A 24,415-nucleotide genomic window follows, 5' to 3' on the forward strand; every position below is an offset into this window, starting at 1 on the left:
ACTGCACACTTGTATGTATGTCCTGTACCAACCTGTCATACAATACCAAATTTTCTTTGTTTGTTTTCTACTGTACAGCCCTAATACTACATGTAAATCCATAGTCATCATTTCCCTTTTCAATTGTTCTCTGAGGCAGAATTATAAAAGGCTAACAGAATGGCTCTTCTAAATTGTAGAAGTTTGTTCTTAAAATTGCATTTTCATACTGAAAACTTGCTTGACCCATGTTTGGTTTTATAACTATGTTTAATAATTCATAATTTTACCATTTACTCAGGCCTGGGTGATGCTTTTTGCATTAATGATGACGATGGCCTGTTTCACTGTGGGGGCTGTGGAGTGTGTTTGCATGGTGGTATTTGTGAGAGTAGACAGGCACATGTTGCATGTTGATGCATATACATGCGTGTAACAAAGACTCTTTCTCCTCACCTCCTTTTCACTGCAACTGGCCAGGCCAGATGCTTTTTTCTAAAACTACAGTACCTGCTCCTGCATTGGGTCTCTCAAATTAAGGGCAAAATATGCATACTGTCTGGACAGAATATGAGTGCTAGTGAATGTTATTCAGACAGATGACCACAGAACAGCAACAGATTACAGAACTGACTATTGTTATCCAATTAGTGGGTTCACCATGTGACTACCAGGGAGGGAAGTTTGATGTGGTTTGATGTGGTTGTTGTATTGCTAAACCTAAGCATGAGTTTCACTTTCCCCTGCAGGCTAAACAGAAATGAAACAGGGGCAGCTCTACCCACTGGTTGCTACTGAACAACCATGAACCCCTCTGAACCCCTTCAACTGTGCTATTGTAAGAGCAAGAGACCATTATTTGGAAATCACCTTTGATCTCTGTCCTATGAAGCCTATTTGTATTATTATATTAATGACAGCATAAAGCTCTTTGCAAATAATCATATAGGCTACAGCAGTCAGTCAACAGTTAAACTAATTTATTTTTTCAGACATAGCAAAAGCTGGGAGATTTGGATGTGTCTGACAATAGGGAAGTGATTCTGGCTAATTATAGATACAGTAACCCAGCCACCTGTTACTTTCGTCTTCACCAAAAGGACCACCTTACAACTGATCATCAATATCAGATTTCTTGTAACACTTGATCCAACTTGACAATAGAGCTCATTGTACCTCTAACTCTCACGTGAACCATGGTCTTCAACCTGGTAAGTAGCAATAACCTTCACATTACTTAAATATTGCATGGCATGTGAAAATTCAAATGCTAACAAATAAATTGCATGTTGACTTGGAATGAAGGGACTGTAAACTACCTAGAGAAATGGAAAATGAAAATGCCCTCACACAAGCTTCTAGTTGTATTATGAAGTAGCATGTACACGATTTACTCAGAACGTTAGTTTTAGCATGTGATTCTTGATATTCATGACAGATTTATGTCCTGCTGAATAGTTGATTATGAGTATCTGCATTGTGATGACTTGGTAATGTGACTGTTCCTTTGCCCCCCTCCCACCCACCCTGTTGCCAGAGGACAGACTGTGTTTCCGCACAGGTGTGTGTGGCACTGCTGTGGTGTTGTTTCTCCATATTGGCTGCTACTAGCTCATACCCAAAAACCCTGCCATGTGATGTTAGCGATGCCAGCAATGGGACTGTGGTGAAGGTGGACTGCACTGAGAGAAGCCTCAAAGAAATCCCGAATGGCATCCCAGGAGACACCACCAATCTGACTCTCACCATCAACCACATTCCTAGTTTAAACTCCACGTCCTTTCAGGGTCTGGAGAACCTTACTGAGATTGACATGAGGTGCAACTGTGTGCCCATCAAAATTGGCCCCAAGGACCGTATGTGTACAGAGAGTGTGACAATTAAGGAAAATACCTTTGCCAGCCTGAAGAATCTGCGAGCACTGTATCTGGATGGCAACCAGCTCCATAGTATACCTAAAGGCCTGCCTCCAAATCTGATCCTGCTGAGCTTAGAAGTGAATCACATTTATTACATTTCTAAAGAAAACCTCTCTGAGATTAGCAATGTTGAGAGCCTTTACCTCGGTCAAAATTGCTATTATCGTAACCCATGCAATGTTTCCTATGAAATAGAGGAAGGTGCGTTTTTACAGTTCAGCAATTTGACATTGTTATCTGTTAAGTCAAATAACTTATCCTATATTCCACCCCTACTACCCACAAGTCTAAAGGAGTTGTATCTCTATAACAATAAAATTGAAGAAGTCACAGAGGAGGATTTCCAAAACTTAACTAATTTGGAAATTCTAGATATTAGTGGAAACTGTCCACGTTGTTACAATGCCCCATTTCCATGTGACCCATGCCCACACAATTCACAGCTTAAGATCAGCGAGACAGCTTTTAAAACTTTGACAAAACTGAAGACACTGCGCATGCATAGTAACTCTCTGACATATGTGCTTTCTGAGTGGTTTAACAACTCTAAGGAGCTGAGAGTGCTTGATCTCTCAACAAACTTTTTAGCACAAGAGATAACATTCACTTACTTCCCAAAAGCTCTGCCCAAACTGGAAGAACTGGACCTTTCATTTAACTATGAGCTCCAGAGGTACCCTGCAACACTGAAACTGAGTTCCAGCTTCTCCTGCCTCAAATCCCTTAAAATACTCAGACTAAGGGGCTTTGTGTTCCAGCAACTAACCCCACAGAGCATCAGTCCCTTGAAATCTCTACCGAACCTGGAGGTTGTAGATCTGGGTACAAACTTCATTAAAATGGCCAACCTTAGCATTCTGATGCAACTGAAAAGCTTCAAAATAATCAATCTGTCTGACAACAAAATATCTTCCCCCTCTGAGGGACAGGCGTTTGTCGGATTCTCTGGAGGAGAGTCCTTGTATGGGTCTCCCATGTCTGGTGCTGATGAGTACCAAGGTAGCGAAGTGAGAGAGATTCATTATTTTAGATATGATGAATATGCGCGCAGCTGCAAATACAAAGATAAAGAAGTTGGAACAGTTAATTCATTTGTCAATAGGAACTGCAGTCAGTTTGGGAAAACTCTGGATGTAAGCAGAAATAACATATTCTTCCTCCACTCAAGTTTTTTAAATCTTGGTGAGCTGAGATGCCTTAATCTGTCTGGAAATGCAATGAGCCAAAGTTTGAATGGCTCTGAATTTACTTATCTAACTAATTTACAATATCTGGACTTCTCATGGAATCGCCTAGACCTGCTCTATCCAACTGCATTTCAAGAACTGAAAAATCTAGTCATCTTGGACATAAGTAATAACAACCATTATTTTGAATCTGAGGGCTTGACTCACATGCTTAATTTCACTATAAATTTACCAAAGCTTAAGATATTACTGATGAACCACAATAAGATATCTACTTCCACTAACACAGAGCTGGTGAGTTTTTCTCTAGAGAGATTAGAGTTCAGAGATAACCGTTTAGATTTGCTGTGGAGAGATGGCGACAGCAGATACGTCAATTACTTCAAAAAACTAGTTAATCTGAGTGTGCTAGATATCTCCAATAATAACCTCAATTTCATTCGGGAGCAAGTGTTCAATGGTTTGCCAGACACACTATCTGAGCTTTACATCAAAAACAATAAACTAAAGGTCTTTCTTTGGGCAAAACTAGAAGTTCTACATTCTTTGAAAGTCTTAGATCTCAGTGCTAATAGCTTAACTACTGTTCCAGATATGCTTTCCAACTGCACCAAATCTCTCAATAAGCTCATTTTACATAAAAACCAAATTATACGACTCTCCCCAGATTTCCTCAAGGATGCCTACAGTTTAAAATATCTAGATCTTAGTTCCAATCGTATTCAACACATTGAACAGTCTAGTATTCCAGATGATGTTATTAACAAGATGGACATGCTACTCTTGCACAAAAACAGATTCCTGTGCACTTGTAATGCCACTTGGTTTGTGGCATGGCTCAACAGGACCACAGTTACCATCCCTAGACTAGCCACAGATGTGACCTGTGCCGCTCCAGGGGCACAAAGAGGCCATGCTGTCATCTCAGTGGACTTGCTGGCCTGCCAGCACAACTACCTGTCAATCCTCCTCTACATCCTGATGACTTCCCTTGTCCTCAGCTGCTTCACCCTGTCCATCTCCAGCCATCTCTTCCTCTGGGACGTCTGGTACATCTACCACTTCTGCCTGGCCAAGCTCAAAGGCTATGGCCGCCTGTCCTCCCCGAGCGCTGCCTATGATGCCTTTGTGGTGTACGATAAGAAGGACCTGGCGGTGTCAGAGTGGGTGATTAAGGAACTGTGTGTTCATCTGGAGGAGCGCGGAGACCGTCATCTGACATTGTGCCTGGAGGAACGAGACTGGATCCCTGGATGCCCCCTGATCGACAACCTCTCCCAGAGCATCCACCAGAGCAAGAGGACAGTGTTCATTCTCACCAACAACTACATAAAAAGTGGGAGCTTCAAGACAGCGTTCTACATGGCCAACCAGAGGCTACTGGATGAAAAGAATGACGTTATTGTCTTGATCTTCTTAGAGAAAGTACCATGCCGTTCAAAGTACCTGAGATTACGGAAGAGACTGTATAAGCGGTCTGTGCTGGAGTGGCCAAGAAATCCTCAGGCCCAGCCATACTTTTGGTTCAGCCTGAAAAGTGTGTTGGCAACAGAGAGTCACAAACAATATAGTAATCTCTTCAAGGAGACACTTTAAAAAGACTCATCAAAGACCAAGACGTTCTGTTGGTGACAGTATGACATTTAGTTCTCCATGAATTTTAGATTGTCCTGAATGTACTATATGAACTACAGTGTGTGGTTATGTTAACATTTAAATGTACACATATGAAAATTCTGACAATATTAACGGTTGATTGTGTGCTGGGGTTATTGTTAATTCTCTGCTCAAAACTCTCACCCATCAAAGAAGAACTAATGAAAAAGTAATCGTTTCCAAACACAATGGATGTTGTTATCATTTAATAAGTCAGAGGAAGCAATGAAAGCAATGGCATTACCAACATACTCCAAAAGAAGGAAGTAAGGGGCGCCCCGGTGGCTCACCGAGTAGAGCGCGTACCATAAGGCTCAGTCGGTCATTTGCTGCATGTCCTCCCATCTCTCTCTCCCATGCCTTTCTGTCTCTCTCTCACTAACTGATATATAGCATCAAAAAAATAAAGGGAAGTAAAACTGGTGTACTTCTCCAATTCACATACCCAGGATCCATCTTGTTATTTGCACCAGTCAGCTCAATGTCTTTACATTTGGTTTCAGCCACGGGGGGATTTTTTTGTAAGTTAGAGATAACGAACACAGACATAGGCTAAAGTAAGCTTTCTCAAAAATGACTGATATGACATGCGCTGACACTGAAAACAGATGTAGTTCTTTATAAATACTTTATTCATTTTACTTGATAGATTGCAAAGCACCTGAACTTTGCCTCTTCTCAAGATAGTCTTTCAAGGATCATAAAGAATCAATACATGAACAATGGTGAGTTTTATTGATTACTACAAATTTTACTGTAATTTTGAAGCTTTGTTCATTGTAGATCACAGTAAAATAGATTAATTTACTGTATAAAAAAATAAAACATTTTGGTTGATTTTAAATCAGAAAAGCTTTCATTTTTTCATCAGCACGTCACCATTTTACTTTATTTCAAATCTGTCTATTATAATCTTTATTTTGCATAATGATTCTGTGTAACATTTGCTAATGCTAAGAAATTTTACCACTAGATATTGCTTTTGGTCCAACCACCTTTATTTGAGTCCAAAAACTTTTGACTGTTTGTATTGTTTGGTGAAAATTGTTTTGCATTTTTGATTATGGAGTGTTGATATTGTGCTAAATAATAATAATAAGATTATCTTTATGAAGAGGAATTCTATCTCTATTGTTTTCCAGTGTTAAAGTTTATCTGCAGACTGCTGCCACCTGCTGGGTACTTTTGGTGCTATTCTGAAATAGCAATTTCCCATTGTTAAAGCCCAATACTTTTACTATTATGTAAAAATTATTACATAATACAGGTGAAAGTTACTTCAGTTAATGATTTTTGTTGTCTATCTACAGACTACTGCCACATGCTGGGCGCACTTGGTGCTATTCTCTCTCTGTTGCCATTATGGGATCAAGCCTGCTGCATGTAAGCCTAAATGGATGTCACCGCAGTTTCCATGTGATGTCAAAAACGACAGTGCCTCTATGATTGTATTTCAATGCAGAGGGCGACATCTGGAAAGAGTGCCTGAAGGGATAACTAGTAATGCAACTGAGCTGGACTTATCAGAAAACTACATTGAGAATATAACACTTAATGCATTTTCTAATCTGGTGAATCTGACTGTACTCAATCTCAACTGGGTAAACCATAACAAGGGACTGAAAACCATTGCTGAGAATGCTTTCAAAAACCTGACAAAGCTGCATGAACTGAGACTGAGTGGCAATCGTCTGGAGAAAGTTCCCAGCAATCTCCCTCTCACTTTGGAAACCCTTGAGCTAAACAATAACAAGATTATGTTGTTGGATAACAGGAGCCTTACTGGAATAATGAACGTGACAAAACTATGGATATCCAAAAACTGTTATTTCTGGAATCCTTGTGGGCAATCCCTTATTATTACGAAAGACAGTTTTTCAGTTCTGACCCAACTGCAGGCTCTGGACTTGTCCTTTAACAATTTAACTCAAGTTCCAAAAGGAATACCCAAATCAGTAGACACATTAATGCTTGGTTCTAACACAATACAAAACATTTTGTGGGATGATTTCCTTGGGCTACCTAACTTACGAATCCTTAAAATACAAGGGAACTGTCCGAGATGTGGAAATGCTCCATATCCTTGTGTTCCTTGCCCTAACATTTCTCTTAACATCCATCCTCAAGCATTTGCCAATCTCAGACAGCTTGAGACATTGCACTTAGGAGGGAACTCACTGAAGATCCTTGAGACCTCTTGGTTTGAGAGTCTGAACAATCTTAAGCAGTTGTTCCTCTCATTTAATTTTTTAGACAACGCTATTGTTGGTGAGATGAAATTTTTAAGCTACCTTCCCAAACTAGAAAAAATGGATCTTTCATTCAATTTTGGTTTAAAGGCCTACCCTCCAACGATAAATCTTTCAAAGAATTTTTCAAATCTAATGTCACTTAGAACTTTGCATTTAGAGGGTTTAGTCTTCCAAGAAATCGGATCAGAAACACTCAGTCCTCTGTATGAACTCAAAAATCTCTCTGCATTGAACTTAGGGACTAACTTCATTGTTCACTGTGACTCCACCATATTCAGCAATTTCTCCCACCTGAAAATGATATACCTAGCAGAGAACAGACTGTATCCCATTTCAGTGAACAGTCCTCCAGGCCCCCATAAGGGAAGCAATCTGAAGTCAGACCCTTTTATTCCACCGCTCTTACAACCCCATCGAGACTTCTTTTATGAGATATCACACAGCCTTATCAAGCAAGAGTGCTTTGACTCTGGACGTGTGCTAATCCTCAGTTCAAATAATCTCTTCTTCATTACTCCAACGCAATTTGAGGGCTATGGAGACATTGCATGTCTCAACCTATCGAGAAATGGATTTTCAGCAGCACTAAATGGAACAGAATTCTCATCATTGCCTAATCTGACCTACCTAGACCTGTCATTCAACAAGATAGATCTGGCCTATGACAATGCCTTCACAGAATTAAAGAAACTAGAAGTACTAGACCTTAGCTACAATCCTCACTACTTTAGAGCATATGGGATAACACACAATTTAAACTTTTTAAGAAATCTACCTGTTTTGAGAGTATTAAATATGAGCCATAATTACATTTCCACATTAACGACAAAGGAGATGTGGAGCAAGTCATTAAGTGAGCTTCAGTTTCAATTTAATTATCTAGGGAAACTTTGGAAAGAAAGGGATGGCTCGTACGACAAGATTTTTATGAATCTTACGAATTTGACAATTTTAGATATATCCTTCAACAAAATTACAAATATTTCAAAAAATGTTTTTGAAAATTTACCACATAACCTCATCATACTGCGCATAAGTCATAATTTGCTTAATGATTTTGAATGGAGTCAACTACTGGGTTTCAATCAACTTCAGATTCTAGATCTAAGCTTCAATTCTTTATCTTATGTACCAGAAATAATTTCAAACTTCACCCACACTTTGAGTGTGCTTGACTTGAGTCATAATAAAATTTCCCACCTGTCAAATGGATTTTTACAGGGTGCTAAAAGCCTTAAGACTCTTTGCCTTAACCACAACAAACTGACTATTATCAATCAATCTATCTTCTTACCTGAAAATCATATTGAAACCTTGTTCTTGCAGAACAACCCATTCCAATGTACCTGTGATTTATTAGATTTCATTCTGTGGATGGAAAATGATGACAATCATATAAAGATCCCTAGACTGACCACTAATGTGAAATGCGACACACCAGCAAACAAAAAGGGTCAAGTAATGATTCTCTTTGACATTAACCAGTGTGTAAATGACAATGTGGCATTCTTGATCTGCAGTCTCTCAAGTGCCTTCATTATTGTTACTATGTTCATGGCAACAGTAGCTCACTTATTTTACTGGGATGCTTCCTATGTCCTGCACTACCTGAAAGCTAAATTGAAGGGCTACCGTTCCTTGAACTCACCAGACAGTGTCTATGATGTCTTTGTAACTTATGACACCAGAGACCCACAGGTCTCAGAGTGGGTGATGGAGCACTTGCGGGTGAAGTTGGAGGATGAAGGAGAGAAGTATCTGCCTCTGTGTCTGGAGGAGAGGGACTGGCCCCCTGGAGTCCCATTGGTAGACAACCTCACTCAGAGCATTCAATACAGTCGCAAGACCCTATTTGTCTTAACCGAGGCCTACGTTAGGACCGGAGCTTTCAGGCTGGCGATGTACCTGGCCCACCAAAGACTACTGGATGAGAATGTGGACGTGATTGTGCTGCTGATGCTGGAGCCTGTGCTGCAGCACTCTCACTTCCTGAGCCTGAGGAGGAGGCTGTGCGGGGAAAGTATCGTCGAATGGCCCAGAACGGCAGCTGCAGAGCCGTGGTTCTGGCAAAACCTGAGGAACGTTGTCAGAGTAGACAACCAGGTGATGTACACCAAGACCTACTCTAACTACTTCACCAGCAAGTGAAGCAGGAGTCAGGACAAAGATCATTGAAGACTGTATCTGAAGACTATCTTTTGGAATAATTGTATATCTTTCCTTTGCGCACAATAGCTTCAAGACATTATTATACATCAACCCTAATGTGCTCCCTTTTGACTTTATCACTCTACCCGGGGATTTATAGAAGCAAATTATTCAAAAATTATTTCATTGTTTTTGGTGATTCAGTTAAAATGAGGCGTAATTTATTGTGATCTGTGTGAAAATGCAAGAGTATATTGTATGAATAAACTACTTCTTTTCAAAGCTCTGTCATTTTGTTGGCTTAAATATTGTAAACTGGCATTTGGTCTTCATCTATACCACAATGTTTTAAACAGGTTACACTGGAAAAATAGCTAAAATCTATATTTAAGTAAATAGCATTGCATGTTTCTGCATTTCAAACAAAGTTAACTGTCAGCTAATGTAAGGTTTAAGTTTAGACTAAATTATCATATCAAAAACTATTGTGTGATATATAAAGTCATATTTCAACTTCATAAAACCCAAAAGCACTGCAAACACTGCAGTGACTTTGGGTTAAATATTTTAGCAGCTCAGGGCCCAGCTGATCTTTACTGTACCTCCATGCCTCCAGTCTGTCTGTATCTACGCCTCTGACAGTGAGTCTGCCCAAGCATTAGTAGGTATTACCATATGTATCCACATGGTGTCGTCACTGATACAGTTTCAATAAGGTATTGTTGCAAGTTGAACCAGATGGGTATTTTTAATTTTGTACATCATATGCACTATGTGGTTGGAGTTAACATTTAAAATCAGTATGACAATAAAGATGTGTTCTACGGAGAGGAATAAATAAATAAAATTGTTCCATTTATTTAATCAGATGCAGCTGGTCATAGTGGGATTGGCTAAATCTTTTTTTTTTGTCCAACTAAATGCAAGACTACACGAAAATTGATGCATCAATCGTTTGGTCGTAGGATTTTTAAGTGATTTTCACTGCTCTTATTGCAAAAATATGTTTGTACAAAGTCTGGTTTAGAAAGGTTGACCGTGACGTCACGTCATTATTTGCATACTGCGGAGTATTTATTCTTTGATTGAGGTTTGCTGCTACACACTGCTGCTGCGCCATCGAGACCAGGACGTAGTCTACACACATCTGCGACTCTCCGAGCACAACTGTGGTGAGTGTGCTCATTATTAATATTGCAAGTATATTGTAAGTCAGCTTTTATCTTTTAATGATATCAATGATATATAGTCTCCGGGGTTATTGCGTTTTTCTTCATCGTTTCCCGATTTTCTAGTTCAATATCAAACGGTGTCGGTTGTTAATTATGTCAAAAGCCATCTGAATTAATCTAGGGAGTGTTGAATATCTAGCCTACTTGAAACAAAATGTTGCAGAATTACGTAGCCTATCAAATGGGCGTACTTCAGTGAAATGGCTTTCTTCTTCGGTCTGTGTAACGAGTCAAATACTGTTGCTAGTAGGCTACCTAGAAACACCTATTTGGCTGAACATTTGGCTGAACATGTTACAACGTTAACACAACCTTAAATGTGCCGTGCATTGAGCTTCAGAGTGTGTTGAAAATAGGGGGTTTACCACAACAGTTGAAGCAGTCTGCAAGTTTTTTGAGACGCTGCCAAACAGGGCGGTGGTTCCTTCTCTGAGCCTGCAGACGGCTCAGAACTGACACAAAGCTTTTCTCAAGGCGCTAACCAGTGTTGAAACACGTGCACAGACGGAGAATTGAACGTGTATTGTTTCATTAAACAGTCTTGAGATAAACCCCTGATTTATCACTTTTTCTGATTGCCAATGAGGCCATAGCCTATTAGTGTAAGCTCTGTTAATTTTGACCTCAACTACTGCATGCTGAATTAGGACATTTCGGTGAATGATAAACTCGCATTTAGCCTGCTGAAGTACAACTACATTTAAATCAAGTCCATATTGTCTGACTGTCTCCTTTTTAGAGCCCCTGCAAACATGGCTGACAAACCTAATGTTGAGGAAGTCACCAGCTTTGACAAGACCAAGCTGAGGAAGACTGAGACGCAAGAGAAAAACCCCTTGCCCACCAAAGAAAGTAAGTAGCCTACTATGCCCAGGATTAGGAAGGTATTTTTTTTTTTGTTTTTTTCTTGGTTACTTACGGTATGTTGCATACCGACTGACTTTCTTTTCTTCTCTTTTTCAGCCATTGAACAGGAGAAGGCGGACTCATCATGAAGACCCATCCTCCTATGCACTGTACATTCCACAAGCATTGCCTTTTTTCACTTTTTTTTTTTCTCAAGCTGTGTAACTGTATCCCAAAGTATCAGTACTATTGGACAAAACAATGACTGTACAAACCCCACCCACTTCCTAGATCCCCTTTTCTACAGCAAGAAAATGACTACTGACTGGCAGTCTGTGTAAAGGAAATGTGGCTTGATGTCAGCATGGGGTCTTGGTCATCTGTTCCTGTGTCTGCATCTGGTTCAAAGTGTGGAAGAGCAGGGATGTGATTCAACAGTTGAGGGATCTACACTCTGGCCACTTGTGAAATGCTCACAAAGCAAGCAGTGTTTGATTTTTGTTAAATTGTTTTGTAAGAGTTAAATTCTGGAATGCACAAGTTTGTTTTGATATGCAAATAAAAAAAGAAACTGTACACTGTTTTGTAGCGGTTTTCTTGATTTGACACTTGCAGGAGTTAAATGAGATAAGTTATGCCAACTTTCCTTGCAGTTTTTGCCAGGCTGTTGCATAAGAATCACATTAAAATGTAACAAACTGGCACATTTTGTGATATATATATATATATATATATATATATATATATATATATATATATATATTTTTGTATGCGATATGACTAGGAAGGAAGTTTTCACTAATTTTAAACTGCTGTGTTCTCATTGAAATAACACTTGCAGCATTTTTATAAGGATGAGTAGGCATTGCTTCTGTCTGTGCAGCCAGCGCTAGCACAGTGTCGTCACCAACTGACCCAGAACTGCACCCACGGCAATCCTCAGTGCAACAGCTTAACAGCTTGCTCCAGTTAAACAATGCTCTGCTTGGAGTTGGTTTGGTAGTGGCAAAAAGCCACTGAGGTCAAGATTGACCTCCAAACTGGTTGCTCATGCACTTTAGGATTTAGAGGTCCTCCTGTGTCAAGATGCATGATAAGCTGGTTACACTTAGATTAACTGAGGCCAAAAGTCTGACTTCCCTAATCTTTTTGTGACCCGTACCTGGGAATTTGAATCAATGAGGTCACATCATGCTCAGGAGGATTCAGAACAATATGGACACAAGTTACCTGTAACAATATGTGGCAGATAATGTAATCCAAACAAAAGATATGCATCAAATTCTTCCAGTGGAGAATACAGTACTTGATATGAACTCAGTTATTCTATAACTAGTGTGAATAAGATTTCCCCCATAGTGTCCCTCTCTAGCTGCTACTACCTAATCAAACCATCTGAGCATGACTAAGGCCACCCAAAGCATGTGCTCACTTCCTGGAGTGAGTAAGATGCATAGTTGAACCCATCCCTAACTCGCCACTTTGTTGAACTTCAATACAGAGTAGACCAATCTGGCATGTTTTACCTCAATCTATTCCAGAGGCCCAGCTAGCCTTTGCCTCATCTTGCCTTGCCTGGAAAAACGAAGGCGTTCCCAACCCTTTCTCAAAATGGGCCTTGCAGGCCTGTATAGCACACAGCAAGACTTCCTTCCTCGCAGCTGCAGCAGGCCAGCTTGTTCAGCCAGCTCAGAGCAGGAGCCGTCCCTGGTCCCTCCCCACTCTGCCTCCAGCTGTAGCTACAGCAATTTCCCACAGTGAGGCTAATGAAAGCACTTGTGAGAAACTCCTCTGCCTGACAAGAAGGCCCTCAACTCCTCAAATACACCTCGAGTGTTGGGTCAGAGTGGAGGGCTGCCTGCCAGAGGTATAGATGCTGACTTTAGTTGTCCAGTCAAAGATATTATCAGCAACTGTGTGTTTTCTTCTGCATTGTTATAAAATATTTGCAGTAGTATAACATTGTATACTCCTTTTGATAGGTTATGATAGAACAAAAATGAACAGAAAACATGGCTGACAGAAGATGTAGCTGCTGGTAACACAAAGACTGCTCATTGAGCTCAGGAGGCGGCTGGGGTTTTCCTGTGTCTACTGTCAACTTCCTCCCCTGATGCCCTATATGGTAATAGGAGGTGACAGGTACACAGTGTGAACAGCCTGAACCTGATTGAGGCTGACTGTGGCAAGCGGCCCTAAGGCCGTGTGTTCTAATATACATAAAAGGCAGAAGCAGAGTAGCTTCCTCGCTGAAGGGGAAAACTGTAGTTTTCTCAAGTACAGGAGTTCAATCTTTCTTTTCTGAATAGGTTTTGGCTGTGAAGCTGTCTTCAAAAAACAAGTAAAAAACGAGTCTGACAAGAGGCATATTAGAGAAGGTTAGATCAGTGCACCAAAGGCAGGCATGCGATTGTACAGAGATGGTGACACATTTTCCCATGCAGGATTATGTTCATTGCATATGAGTAGTGCTGTGAGTGATGAGTGCTGTCAGTCCACCAAAGCCTTGCTCTTGGTGGCCTCATTTCATGTGTACACCTAGGTATGGTTGGGGGACGACTCATTCAGACCTCTGGACATCTGTCACTGGAGGCTGTCACAAAAAGAAAGAATGAGGACCTGTGCTACCTCCTTCTGCTGCACAGGGATTACAGCTGCATCTTACAGGGAGTATGTGGAAAGAAAAGGAGAGAGAGAGAGAGAGAGAGAGAGAGAGAGAGAGAGAGAGAGAGAAAGAGAGAGAGAGAGAGAGAGAGAGAGAGAGAGAGAGAGATTACGTAACTGACTTCCAGGCCTGCAGTGTGTCCACAGAACATAACAGCTGTGCTGAAACAACAACAATGGGCTCTGCTGAGGGGAGGGGCACAAGTTCATATTCATCCACTTCCCAGGCTCCATTTAATCCAAAAGTCATTTTTAGTGTGGAAAAAAAAAACATGAGGACGTTAGTTATTTTCTATTTGCCATTTTTAGGACACAACAAAAGGCCACAAAATGGAAATCCCCCCCAATAAGATGTGCAGGGCCACTCTGCTAGAAACTTAAAGTAATAAAGCTATGATGTAACACGTTATCCAACAAAAGACCACTCATTGCATGTCAGTCAAATGATTTGGTTAACCCTATCCAGATGAAATATACTGAGATTGAATGGATTTCTGAGAACCCACAATTCACTGTTGACCTTATTCATTGTCTGAGTGGTGGTACGATTAGTGGGTTACACACATCGTGATGCCAGCCCCCCCTCAATCCCCTGCCATCCTTATGTGTTTCTAGTCACACAACAGCTCCTCAGTGTCCAACAACAATGTGTAAACACAGAGGCTGAGAGGAGCACATTAGCCAATACTACACACTGCAAGGTGTCACCATGCCAGACAGAGACACTACTATCCCCCTCGACACCCTCTCCACACTTTCATAATCTATTTTATAATATGTTTAGCGAAACGGTTAGAGAGACGGTCCCATAACCAGCCATGTGTCCTGTCGAAGTGTCCTTGAGCAACACACCCGAACCCTTACCTGCTCACTCATTGTAAGTTGCTCAGCTAGCATCAGCTAAATGCCTAAAATGTAAATGTAAACATTTTCTCATTATTCTGAAGTACTCTGTGTTCACTAATGTTGTTTGTATGGACCTGAATTCCATGATGGTGTCAGCCCAGTCAAGGACACATAATTGTCCATGGAAAGGGATGCAAATGGCAGGCACACTAAAGGGTGATTGTGGTGAACTTGGCCCATGGCACCAAGAGGCCATCTGCCAGTGTTGTGACGGGCACCCTCTGGACCGGCTGTGGCTGTGACTGACTGCAGCTCTCACTGAAGAACACAGATGCCTCTGAGTCTCCCTCCGTCTCCCTATAGATGCACAGAGAAAGTGCTTTAGAGCTCTAACCACATTGGGACCGCTACTGCCCACACTGCTACTGCCCACACTATGGTGTGATATGCAGGATGTTAAAAACAAATCATTTCTTATTCACAAAGAAAAAATGGGATGCTGGTATTTGGTATAAACCTAAACAATGAAGATATTGAAGATGATATTGAAGATGAATGAAGATATTGTACTATTAAGCTATAGCTTATAGCTTAGAGCTATGTCAGAATCCTGTATCACATAAAACTTGTCCAGAAGCCCAAAATCTCTCACAGCATAGGTTAGAATCAGGAAGGTTCAGTGGTAAACCAGATGAGGACAGAATCTGTCTGCTATATTATCTGGGAGAAATTGAAAATTAAATTAATTTTGTTGTTCTATGTTGTTCTTGTATTATGAGCTGTTTGCTTTATAGCCAATTGATTACTATTTCTGCTAATTTCTTTTGGTTAGACAAGTATGAAAGAGATATCTAACCAAAATTAAATCTATTTCACAATTGTCTAACCCAAAGAAATTAGCTGCTAATTTAGACAATTATGAAATAGATATGCTGCAGAACTACGTGACTAATGTTATCTGTGAAACCTGGGCAAAACAGCAGTGTACTTTGTGTGATGCCTGAGCCTGTTTTGGAATGTTTATTAGACACATATTGCAGTGTGACGTGTTGATGTGTCTTGTAAGCCGTTGTGGGCCGGGCACCTTGGTAGGGTTCAGGATTTTTAGAGGCCTATCCTATTTATAATTGAACAAGCCCCTCTTACCACATTCAAAAAGTTTTTATTTCTGAAAAATTGGAATGAGATTCAGCAATGTTTATGCACGTAAATGGGGTAAAAACCAATACTCTCACATGTTAATAAGCATCCCTTAATGTTTGCAGCAAACTCACTCATGTAACATCATACTCTGAGAACATGAGGTTCTTTGAACAGGAAACGCTGCAGGGGTGAAAGAAGGCTAGTTCCTACAGGTTATTATTATTGCAAGCAAGAGGAAGTTACAGATCTAACAGCTGCGAGCAGCAGCATGGTGAAACACATCTCTCTGTCTGGCTCCTGCCTTATGCTCAGCCTTAAAGCTGAACGCCCAGATCCATCTTACTCACCCTGTTTCCATGGTAGCAGACAGGTGCTTTTAGCTTTCATCGGGTTTTCAGACGATCATAGAGACCGCAGTTCTAAAACCACTCAGCTCACATTAAATTACTTCACTAAGGCATATTGTTGTTCAGGCAACAAAGCGTTGACTATAATCACCAAATCAGTGCAAGTAATTGTGATTTTAGGAATTTGCTTGTGCTTCTAGTTCTCTCTTGAGACAGTACAAAGGCAGTTTTGTTATGTGGCACATTGTAGTTGTTCATGATCAGGAAGTCACATGATCATTACAGTTCCTGACAATAACTTTGACCTCCTTTGGCATGATAGTCAGTTTTCTCCAAGCCCTTTACATCTATTATTTCAATAAATGCTCAAAATAAAATATGAATTGCAAGCATAACAATCCCAATGACATTAACTGAATCAGTTTAATGTGTAATTAAACTGTAATAAACGTGGCATGTCCTTGCATAATGATAGAGAGGTAGGTTTGTGACTACAGAGTAGTATTATACACACCTGACCAAGTGTATCTTGTTTTTTTGTTTTTTTTTAGCAGAATACATGCACTCAGTTGCCCAGCTATGAACAAATCATAAAGCATTGCACATCTTAGAACAAATTAAGCAACAAATGTTCCACTATAATGAATGGGTCGGCTAATCAGATGGGAAAGACTGGTGGGAGAAGAAGAGCAGGGGGAACTCCAGCTATCTACAAGCCCAAGTGAACTATTTTAAGACTAGCAGGTCAAAAGAATACACAACGATTCCCCTATGGGTAGAGTGGGAGTGCCAGTGACAATATACCTGCCCAGGCAGGTTGTTCATGTTCAGGCACAGCTTTGCATTTTTTAGAGTTTTAGTATAGCTCCCGGCAATGATTACAAGTGTTGACAAGCAAATTGAACCTCAGCCATTGGGTTTGGTTTGTGGCCTTGGACCACACAATCCATGAAAAGTTGTGCTGTTGTGGAACACCTAATGCATTACTGTGAACAAATCACAGCTGCATACAGCATGCTCAGTACAGCAGGCAGTTTATTGTAATATGTGAAAAAACACATTTTTCTACAAATGACAGGATCTTTGCCACCTAATATTCCATGTCGAAATGTCAAAACGCTTTGTTTCTTCCCCTCAACAGATAAACGCCTTAAGACATAACTGTGTGTTTTGTAGTGGTGTGTTCTGGTGACAGTGCAACAAGGAACTTCAGGAATTTCAGAAGCTGTGTTTGTTTACGTCACACTGGAGAATGTTTCCATCGTGACCATTTTTCATGGGAAAAGACAACTTCGCAACACTCAAAGCTATTCTTGACTATATTTGTTATTGTCAGCATTGGCCATGTGAAAAGAGAACATACTCCTGGCAGTTTAGTTTTCCTCACAGAGTAGCGTGATTGGCTGTGGAGCGATATATGTACTATAAATAAGCACTGATTAAACAAATCAATGGCATCAGTTCTTCATACTTTTAGATAGTGGTACCATCACTTATTCATTTAGTTTAGGAAGGAGCATGGATCTGGCCAGGGCCTCTAATGGAAGCTTTCCTGGAAAAAACAAAGTGACATGAGATGAATAATTAACCTGTTTAACTTAGCAGTCTATGCAAACCAAATGGCACCAAATGGGAAGTGTCTATTGCTGCTGTGCAATGATGCCTATGTTTGTGTCTATCACCTAGGGCTTTATTAATGAGACTGAATGATCGCAAAATTTTCATAGATACATTTTGAAGAAGAGCATTATGGAATGTTAACAAGAGAAAAAATAACTATTAGTGTCAAAACCACATCTCATAGTGCTTATGCAGAAAAACAGTTTTGGAGTCCAATGTTAATTGATTCATATAAAAATGCTGTAGTTAATCTTCACCATTGGGCATACATGATGAAAAGCAGATGTTGAGAAAAAGCGTTCATTCTTCCATCTAGGAGTGTTCAGCGTCTTTATGTTCTTAATTCAGAGAGCACCGAGGGAAGGGCTATTCATCTTTGTCTTCATTATCATATCCATGGTGGGAAAAAGCGCCCGTGCTATTGTGTGATAGGTAGGCACAAAAGCTGAGGGTGTGAGCTGGCCAATCCCGCGACATCCCATAATAGTTGCCATGAGTGACAAAGATATTCCCAGAAATCTGCCTTGTGCTATACTTCAGATTTGAGTTAGAGGGGAGAAATGAAGCAAATGTAAGTTGCTGAAAAAGCAATGGGAGCTGAATTTATCCAACAAAATACAACAAGTTGAAAGCCCATAACAGTGTTCTTTCTGCTCACATGATAACTGGGGAGAGACAAAGGCAGAGTTCCCAGACCTGTTTCTCATTCCCTGAAGGGCGGTAGGTGAATAGCAAACTACTACTTGGCACAGAGCATCTCCTCTTACAGAAGGTCACTCCTCTGGTTGTATTCCACAAAAGTATGGGCCCAGAAGTAAAAATGGACTCAATAAACTGCTTCAAGTTGACCAAATTGCCACATATTTATATTCCAGGAGAGCTTGGTACAAAAAAACTCCAGAAAACAGCTGCAGGTAAAGTGGCCCTTATGATAGCAATACTTAATGGAAAAATAAACCCTAAAACACATCGACACTTTTAAAAAAAACAGCTTTTGATGATGTACCTTGCATTTCTGGGCCCATTACAATGTGATGTCACATATATTTCCAGTGCAGCTACAATTTTTCAGCTATCTAAAAGATCAACAGTAAACATCTGGTTTTGGTGTCAGTCCCTCAGAATCAAAGAGCGAGGGCTTCTTTCTAGACTCACCATTTTGCATCAACATTCAACAATCATACAGGGAGAAATCCATCGTAGAAGAGGAGAGAGACCAATTTCTCCACCGACAGTAGCCTCAATAGACCAGGATGCAAGGCAGTCAAAAGACATATTGTGTTTGGAGCAAGGGCTTGTGGGTCATTCTGGGATACGTAGGAAACCACTAACTGAAGTAGAAGTAGACGAGGCAGGTTGAGGCAAAGCGGGCACACCAAACACAAAATAACTCCTGGAATGCATTCAACATCATAAACTGATGATATCTAACAGATCCCAGGGTGGATTTTTCCTTTAAGGTAACCTGAGACAAAGAGAAAATGGTTGGATGCACTGCATCAAAAACATAATTTACCCTTGAGGGAATTCATTATGGAATGAGTGAAATTCAAGTATGCTATTACACTAAGGCTAAAGTATCCACATACAGTAATTTGCTTCCAGTTTCAAAGCTAGTATTTTCCAAAGAAAGGCTTGTTTTGGCGCATGCAGTGATGTGACCACATAACTATCTGACTGGAGAGAGCTCAACGACCATATTAGGAAGTGAGAAAAATACTTATACACAAAGGTAGTCTAATTCTGAGGAGGAGGGGTATTTTCGGTGTTTACTCCTGAATTGTGTCACTGGGATAGATTTTCGCTTCATTTTTTCATTTCAAGTTATCCTTTGTTGTAGGAAAAACACTCTGCAAATCTGTCCTACCAACAGAGAGCTCATCTGATTAGCTAAGCAGATGTGTCTTTGGTGCAGTGAGAAGGACGCAGTGCAATGCGATTCAATGTGACATGTGCATGCAACCTTTCAACTGGAGGAGAATCGCCCTGCTGAGGAGAGTAGCTCCCCAGCTGTGAGCCTGGCATACCCCCCCCCACCCCCACCACACACACACACACACACACACACACACACACACACGTCTACTCATCAACGCTCCTCCCCTCAGCACACATGATGCCACACTTAGAAGAAATAAAATACACACTTATGCTAAATATATCGTACCAATTTCAGACATCGCTACTCAAGCAGAAAAGCAAAAACAAAGAAATACAGTGCGTACGGTTCTGTAAAACACTTGGTTACACAGTTATGACCAGAGAAGCTTTCACATGCTCCAGCACCAATCTTCCCATGTGGCTTTGTGTGAGCAGACAGAGTGAGGCCACAGTACAGAAATCGCCTACATTTAAAGCAGCAACAATAAACACGACATTAAATCACATCATTACATATAATAACTTCAGTGTTGCAGCCTATGTCATATTGGGGTTACGCCACCACACGCACACTGAGAACAAGGTGAGGTTTTAAGCCACTTTCTGCATGATAGCATGATCGCAGTAATCATGTGTGACAGAGAGACAGGAAGTGAGAGGGATAAGCATGAAGTGAGAGGCAAGTGCGTGTGTGTGTGTAGAGGAGAGAGAGAGAGAGAGAGAGAGAGAGAGAGAGAGAGAGAGAGAGAGAGACTGTGTGGTAGTAATCACATGATTTGAGCCCTGGAAGTGAGTGTTTTAGGCCGGTGGGTAAAGACAATGCAAGGGAATGCAAATCTTGGTCTTGGAGTCTCAAAAACCAGCCTTGGATGCACAATTGTCAGATCCATTCAGGTCAATATTGTTAAATTTCAACTGACCTCTCCTGACAAGGAGATTTCTGTCACAAGAGGCACATACACTTGAATCACAAGAAAATATGACTTGAAATGACAGAGATTGGTCCATGTTTGGTTACATTTTATAGAAAAAACAGGAATAGGAATGTAATAAATCTATCTGGTGTGGTGAATGTCTTTTTCTTTACATCAGTGTGAGCTGGAGACAAAATTATCTTTTGTGTGAAAAGAAGAACAAGGGGATTGTGCAGACAGGGAAGTGTGTAAATCAGCTGTGTGCAACCTGAGGGCTTGTCCTTGGCTCAGACGGAGGGTGAAGTGATCCTTTCACTTAGCAATGTCGGCAGCACTGCCCCGGAGTCCTAAATGAAATGCAACATGACCTCTACAGGGACACACAGTTACCATGCCAACGGGCAAATGAATAAAGAGGTGGGGCCAGGGCATTTCCCCTTTTGGTGTTTTTATCTGGTCTAGCTGTCGCCTGCGTATCTTATTTTGTGATGGACCCTATGTTTACCACACACGTTCATGCGGTTATCGCTTTGTCATAGTCACAAGTTTAGTCAGAGAAGTGTTGATGTCCTATGCGTTGCAGGAAATGAAAGAGCTTGCTTCCCCTTGAGACAAGACAACGTGGCTCTATCTATCCAGAGGTTCAGGCTGAAGTTGGGTTTGCAGCAGTGACCAGTGAGCCGTGTGGTGTAATCCCACTTCTGCCTCTTGCACAACAGGAAACATGCACCACTGTGATATTGAACCACTTAGAGAGAGAGCGAACGATGCACAAAAGAAAATGGCCATCAAGTTTTGTTTACCTGTCATGCATTGTCACTGTAATTGTATGGACAATTTTGGATATAATAATTTCACTGAAAAATAGGATGAGGCATTGATACATTATGTCTATGATTGGTGTTATTGGACACAAAGCTCCATGAATGATGTTGCTCCCCAGTTAAGTCCTTCTGGCTGGTCTACATCATCACACCAGAGCAGGATAATGCTCTTGACAAATCCTCAACATGTCAACATATCTTCTCCTTCCCACTTATGTAGTCATGTACATGCCATATTTCAAAACTGTCTTTCCCCGTTGCATATTACACTGTCTGTGTAGAATAGGTAGATTGTTTGTCTTGCTAAAATCTGCTCTTGCCTACCCTGTGTTTTTAGCTATGCTTGTCCTATATAATTTTGTTCACCATTGATTGTGTTTAGTTAGATCTAGCTAGACACATCCTCTGTAAAGTCCTCTGAGACATGCTTGGGATAAAGGGCTATATAAATAAACGAGCTTGAACTGTCTGGATAAAATTACATTTTCTAATTGATGGAAAATGATAATTAATGTACTTGAGAAACATAACTGTTTGAGCAATTGTAAAAAATCTTCCCTTGTGCTTGAGCATGTTTTTGAGCATCTTGAGCTCCTTCCTTTACTTTAACAAATTCAATATTAAATTGAAAGCACTGACATTTTACAGTTTTACTTTTTTTTAAGCACTTGTCTGATGGTGGGGAAACTTTCTGTTAAGGTGACCAAAAACAGATTATTACCATTCCTCGCTGAAATTATAGTTTACACTGATGTTGACGTGGAAAACTGTAATCATGACCTGTCAAACCTTATTGTGTACAATTTACAGTCTCACTGTTTGCTATGGGAGCTTGTTTTTGTGTTGTGTTTGTCAGAGCAGAACACTAGTTGCCAAGGTGTTTAACAGGAAGTGGTTATAAGAGCGACAGTGCCATACTGTACAAAGCAAAACTCTAACTAGCAGCACAGATGTAATGTGATTTTTAGGAAAAGTACTCAGTGTGCACCAGAGCAGTTTCTATTCAGGGTTGAGGTCTGTCTCCTCATTGTCGAATGTGCAACCCTTTTTTGTAAGCAGCTTAGAGAAAATGGCTGGAGGTCAATTACAAACTTCCATTATCCCGTGGAGCCTCTATTCTCAGGGAGTAATGAAAGAAAACAAATAATAAATCTTTAGTTATAAGACAAGAAGCCCCACTAGTGATGAGATGATTATCTTCTCGGGGCAGGCACTCTAAGATTCCTTCATAGCTCAACTGACGGAGACACACTAAACCTTGCGGTGGATTCAGACAGCTTGATGAAAACCGTCTGAGGAATGTGCTTAGCTGTCAGTCCTCCAGTGTCCCGCCCAGATACAGCTTGTCTGTACTGGATGCATATTGGCCCAAATGCAGGGACTTTCATGCAGATCCTTTGTAAAGGCATGCAGGTATGCTATCTCTGTGTTTCAGATAACATCACAGCGGCTCTGAGTGCGCAGCACACAAACACCCATTAGACCTAATGTGTTGCACCGCTCTAAAAAGCTTGTTGTGAAATAAGGCGACTAAAGCTATGCTGCTAAATGAATTAGGCCATTCAGGTTCAGTCTGAGAATAGTTTAATCTCCCTTTAATTAATATGGATAACCACTTGGAGGTGTGTGTGTGTGTGTGTGTGTGTGTGTCTGTGTGTGTCTGTGTGTGTGTGTATGTGTTTACAGCTCCAACTGGGTCTGTGGAAGCCATCAAGACAAAGCCTGCTTGATAGTTTTGAACTGTAACTTCCGTCTTCCGCTATTTATGACATTTTCTCTGTTCCTTTTGTCACTAGCTGCTTCCTTTCCATGCTGTGCACTGGTACAGAAGAACCTGTGGGTGTAACATGCAAGCTCCATTCAGGTCTCCTATATATTGCAGATATGAATCATGCAGAATTTGCATTCTAAGTTATTCAAAAAGTTCCAGAGACTGAATGAGGCTATATGTGTATACACACAGATATCCCATACACACTTTATAATTAGTGTATGTTTCAGAAGCTACGCCTGTGGAATTTGTAAAAATTCAAACCCTCTCAGTTGCCCACTGAGATATTAACAATCCCTGTCTTTTGTGTGTTCATGCAGCAATAGCCACAAATTCCATTCTAACTAGAAACAGGAAATGAAATTTGGCTGTTTTCATTTTCATAGACTTTTGTTGATAACCACACAAGTCTATAATAACAACACAGTCTTTTTTAAATGTATCGTCAGGAGCCTATGATCCCTACGATAATGCAGGGACATTCATGCTCTTATGCACGGTCATGGGCAGATTTAAAACTGATATTGCAGCATGTCTTATCCTGTTAAGCATGCACAAAACATGAACACCATAGCAGAGTAATTCGGGTTCTCTTCTTTCTGTGACCTACAACATCGTCAACACCTATAGGGTATATAGTTCTGTAATTATACCCAGCATGAACCGCCCCAGTTGGGAAGAATAAAGGTCCGAGTTTAACCTCTGACCTTTGGGGTCTTGCCACTTCAAAAGGTTAAATGGCAATTTGAGCCGGTGATCACTCAGACATGAAAGGAAAATGCAGATTGGAGCCACTGTATAAATCTGTATCATTGTGACAAGAGGCTTATTTCCTACCGTAACTACCACTGTCACAGTAAAATGTACCTTTGATTGCACCTTTGATGTGGCATGACCAAAAAACACATTTCCATACTACAGATGCATGAAGCCATATGTCTTGCATTACACCTTAGGACACCTAGAATGTGTAAGTTTCATCCCCAAACTAATGGTTAAACAAATCATGGTTTTAGCTACAAATTCTTAGCCTGTGTACCATCACAACTGAGAACACTTTGTGATTTGAGTTTCTTTGGAAAGGCAGTAAAACATAAGTAATAAAACCAAATGATTAGTGAAGAGGTTAGTTAATTATAAAGGTTTGTTTATAGACATTTCAAACCGCAAACCTCTGTTGAAAAGG

At 40.5% G+C, this 24,415-nt stretch overlaps 3 protein-coding genes across 4 annotated transcripts; all 3 read left to right on the top strand.

Annotated features, from left to right (window-relative positions):
* Positions 1 to 1,175: 1,175 nt before the first annotated feature.
* LOC139933014 (toll-like receptor 7) lies at positions 1,176 to 4,750 on the top strand. Its single transcript, XM_071926989.2, has 2 exons — positions 1,176 to 1,190; positions 1,541 to 4,750. The coding sequence occupies exons 1-2, from the start codon at positions 1,176 to 1,178 to the stop codon at positions 4,679 to 4,681; spliced, it is 3,156 nt and encodes a 1,051-aa protein (XP_071783090.2). The 3' UTR covers positions 4,682 to 4,750.
* Positions 4,751 to 5,201: 451 nt separating this feature from the next.
* LOC139933067 (toll-like receptor 8) lies at positions 5,202 to 9,403 on the top strand. Of its 2 annotated transcripts, XM_071927075.2 has the most exons (3): positions 5,202 to 5,466; positions 6,052 to 6,124; positions 8,682 to 9,403. In XM_071927075.2, the coding sequence occupies exons 1-3, from the start codon at positions 5,457 to 5,459 to the stop codon at positions 9,139 to 9,141; spliced, it is 543 nt and encodes a 180-aa protein (XP_071783176.2). In that variant the 5' UTR covers positions 5,202 to 5,456; the 3' UTR covers positions 9,142 to 9,403. The 2 variants fall into 2 exon arrangements, with proteins under 2 accessions (XP_071783176.2, XP_071783175.2); XM_071927074.2 differs by having other exon boundaries at positions 6,052 to 9,403.
* Positions 9,404 to 10,156: 753 nt separating this feature from the next.
* Positions 10,157 to 11,795, top strand: tmsb4x (thymosin beta 4 X-linked). The gene is made up of 3 exons (XM_071927079.2): positions 10,157 to 10,313; positions 11,113 to 11,225; positions 11,337 to 11,795. Exons 2-3 carry the CDS (start codon positions 11,126 to 11,128, stop codon positions 11,366 to 11,368), a joined length of 132 nt encoding a protein of 43 aa, XP_071783180.1. The 5' UTR covers positions 10,157 to 10,313; positions 11,113 to 11,125; the 3' UTR covers positions 11,369 to 11,795.
* The last annotated feature ends 12,620 nt before the right edge of the window (positions 11,796 to 24,415 follow it).

Source organism: Centroberyx gerrardi, chromosome 10, assembly GCF_048128805.1.
Source record: "Centroberyx gerrardi isolate f3 chromosome 10, fCenGer3.hap1.cur.20231027, whole genome shotgun sequence".
In the NCBI taxonomy this organism is placed as follows: Eukaryota; Metazoa; Chordata; class Actinopteri; order Beryciformes; family Berycidae; genus Centroberyx; species Centroberyx gerrardi.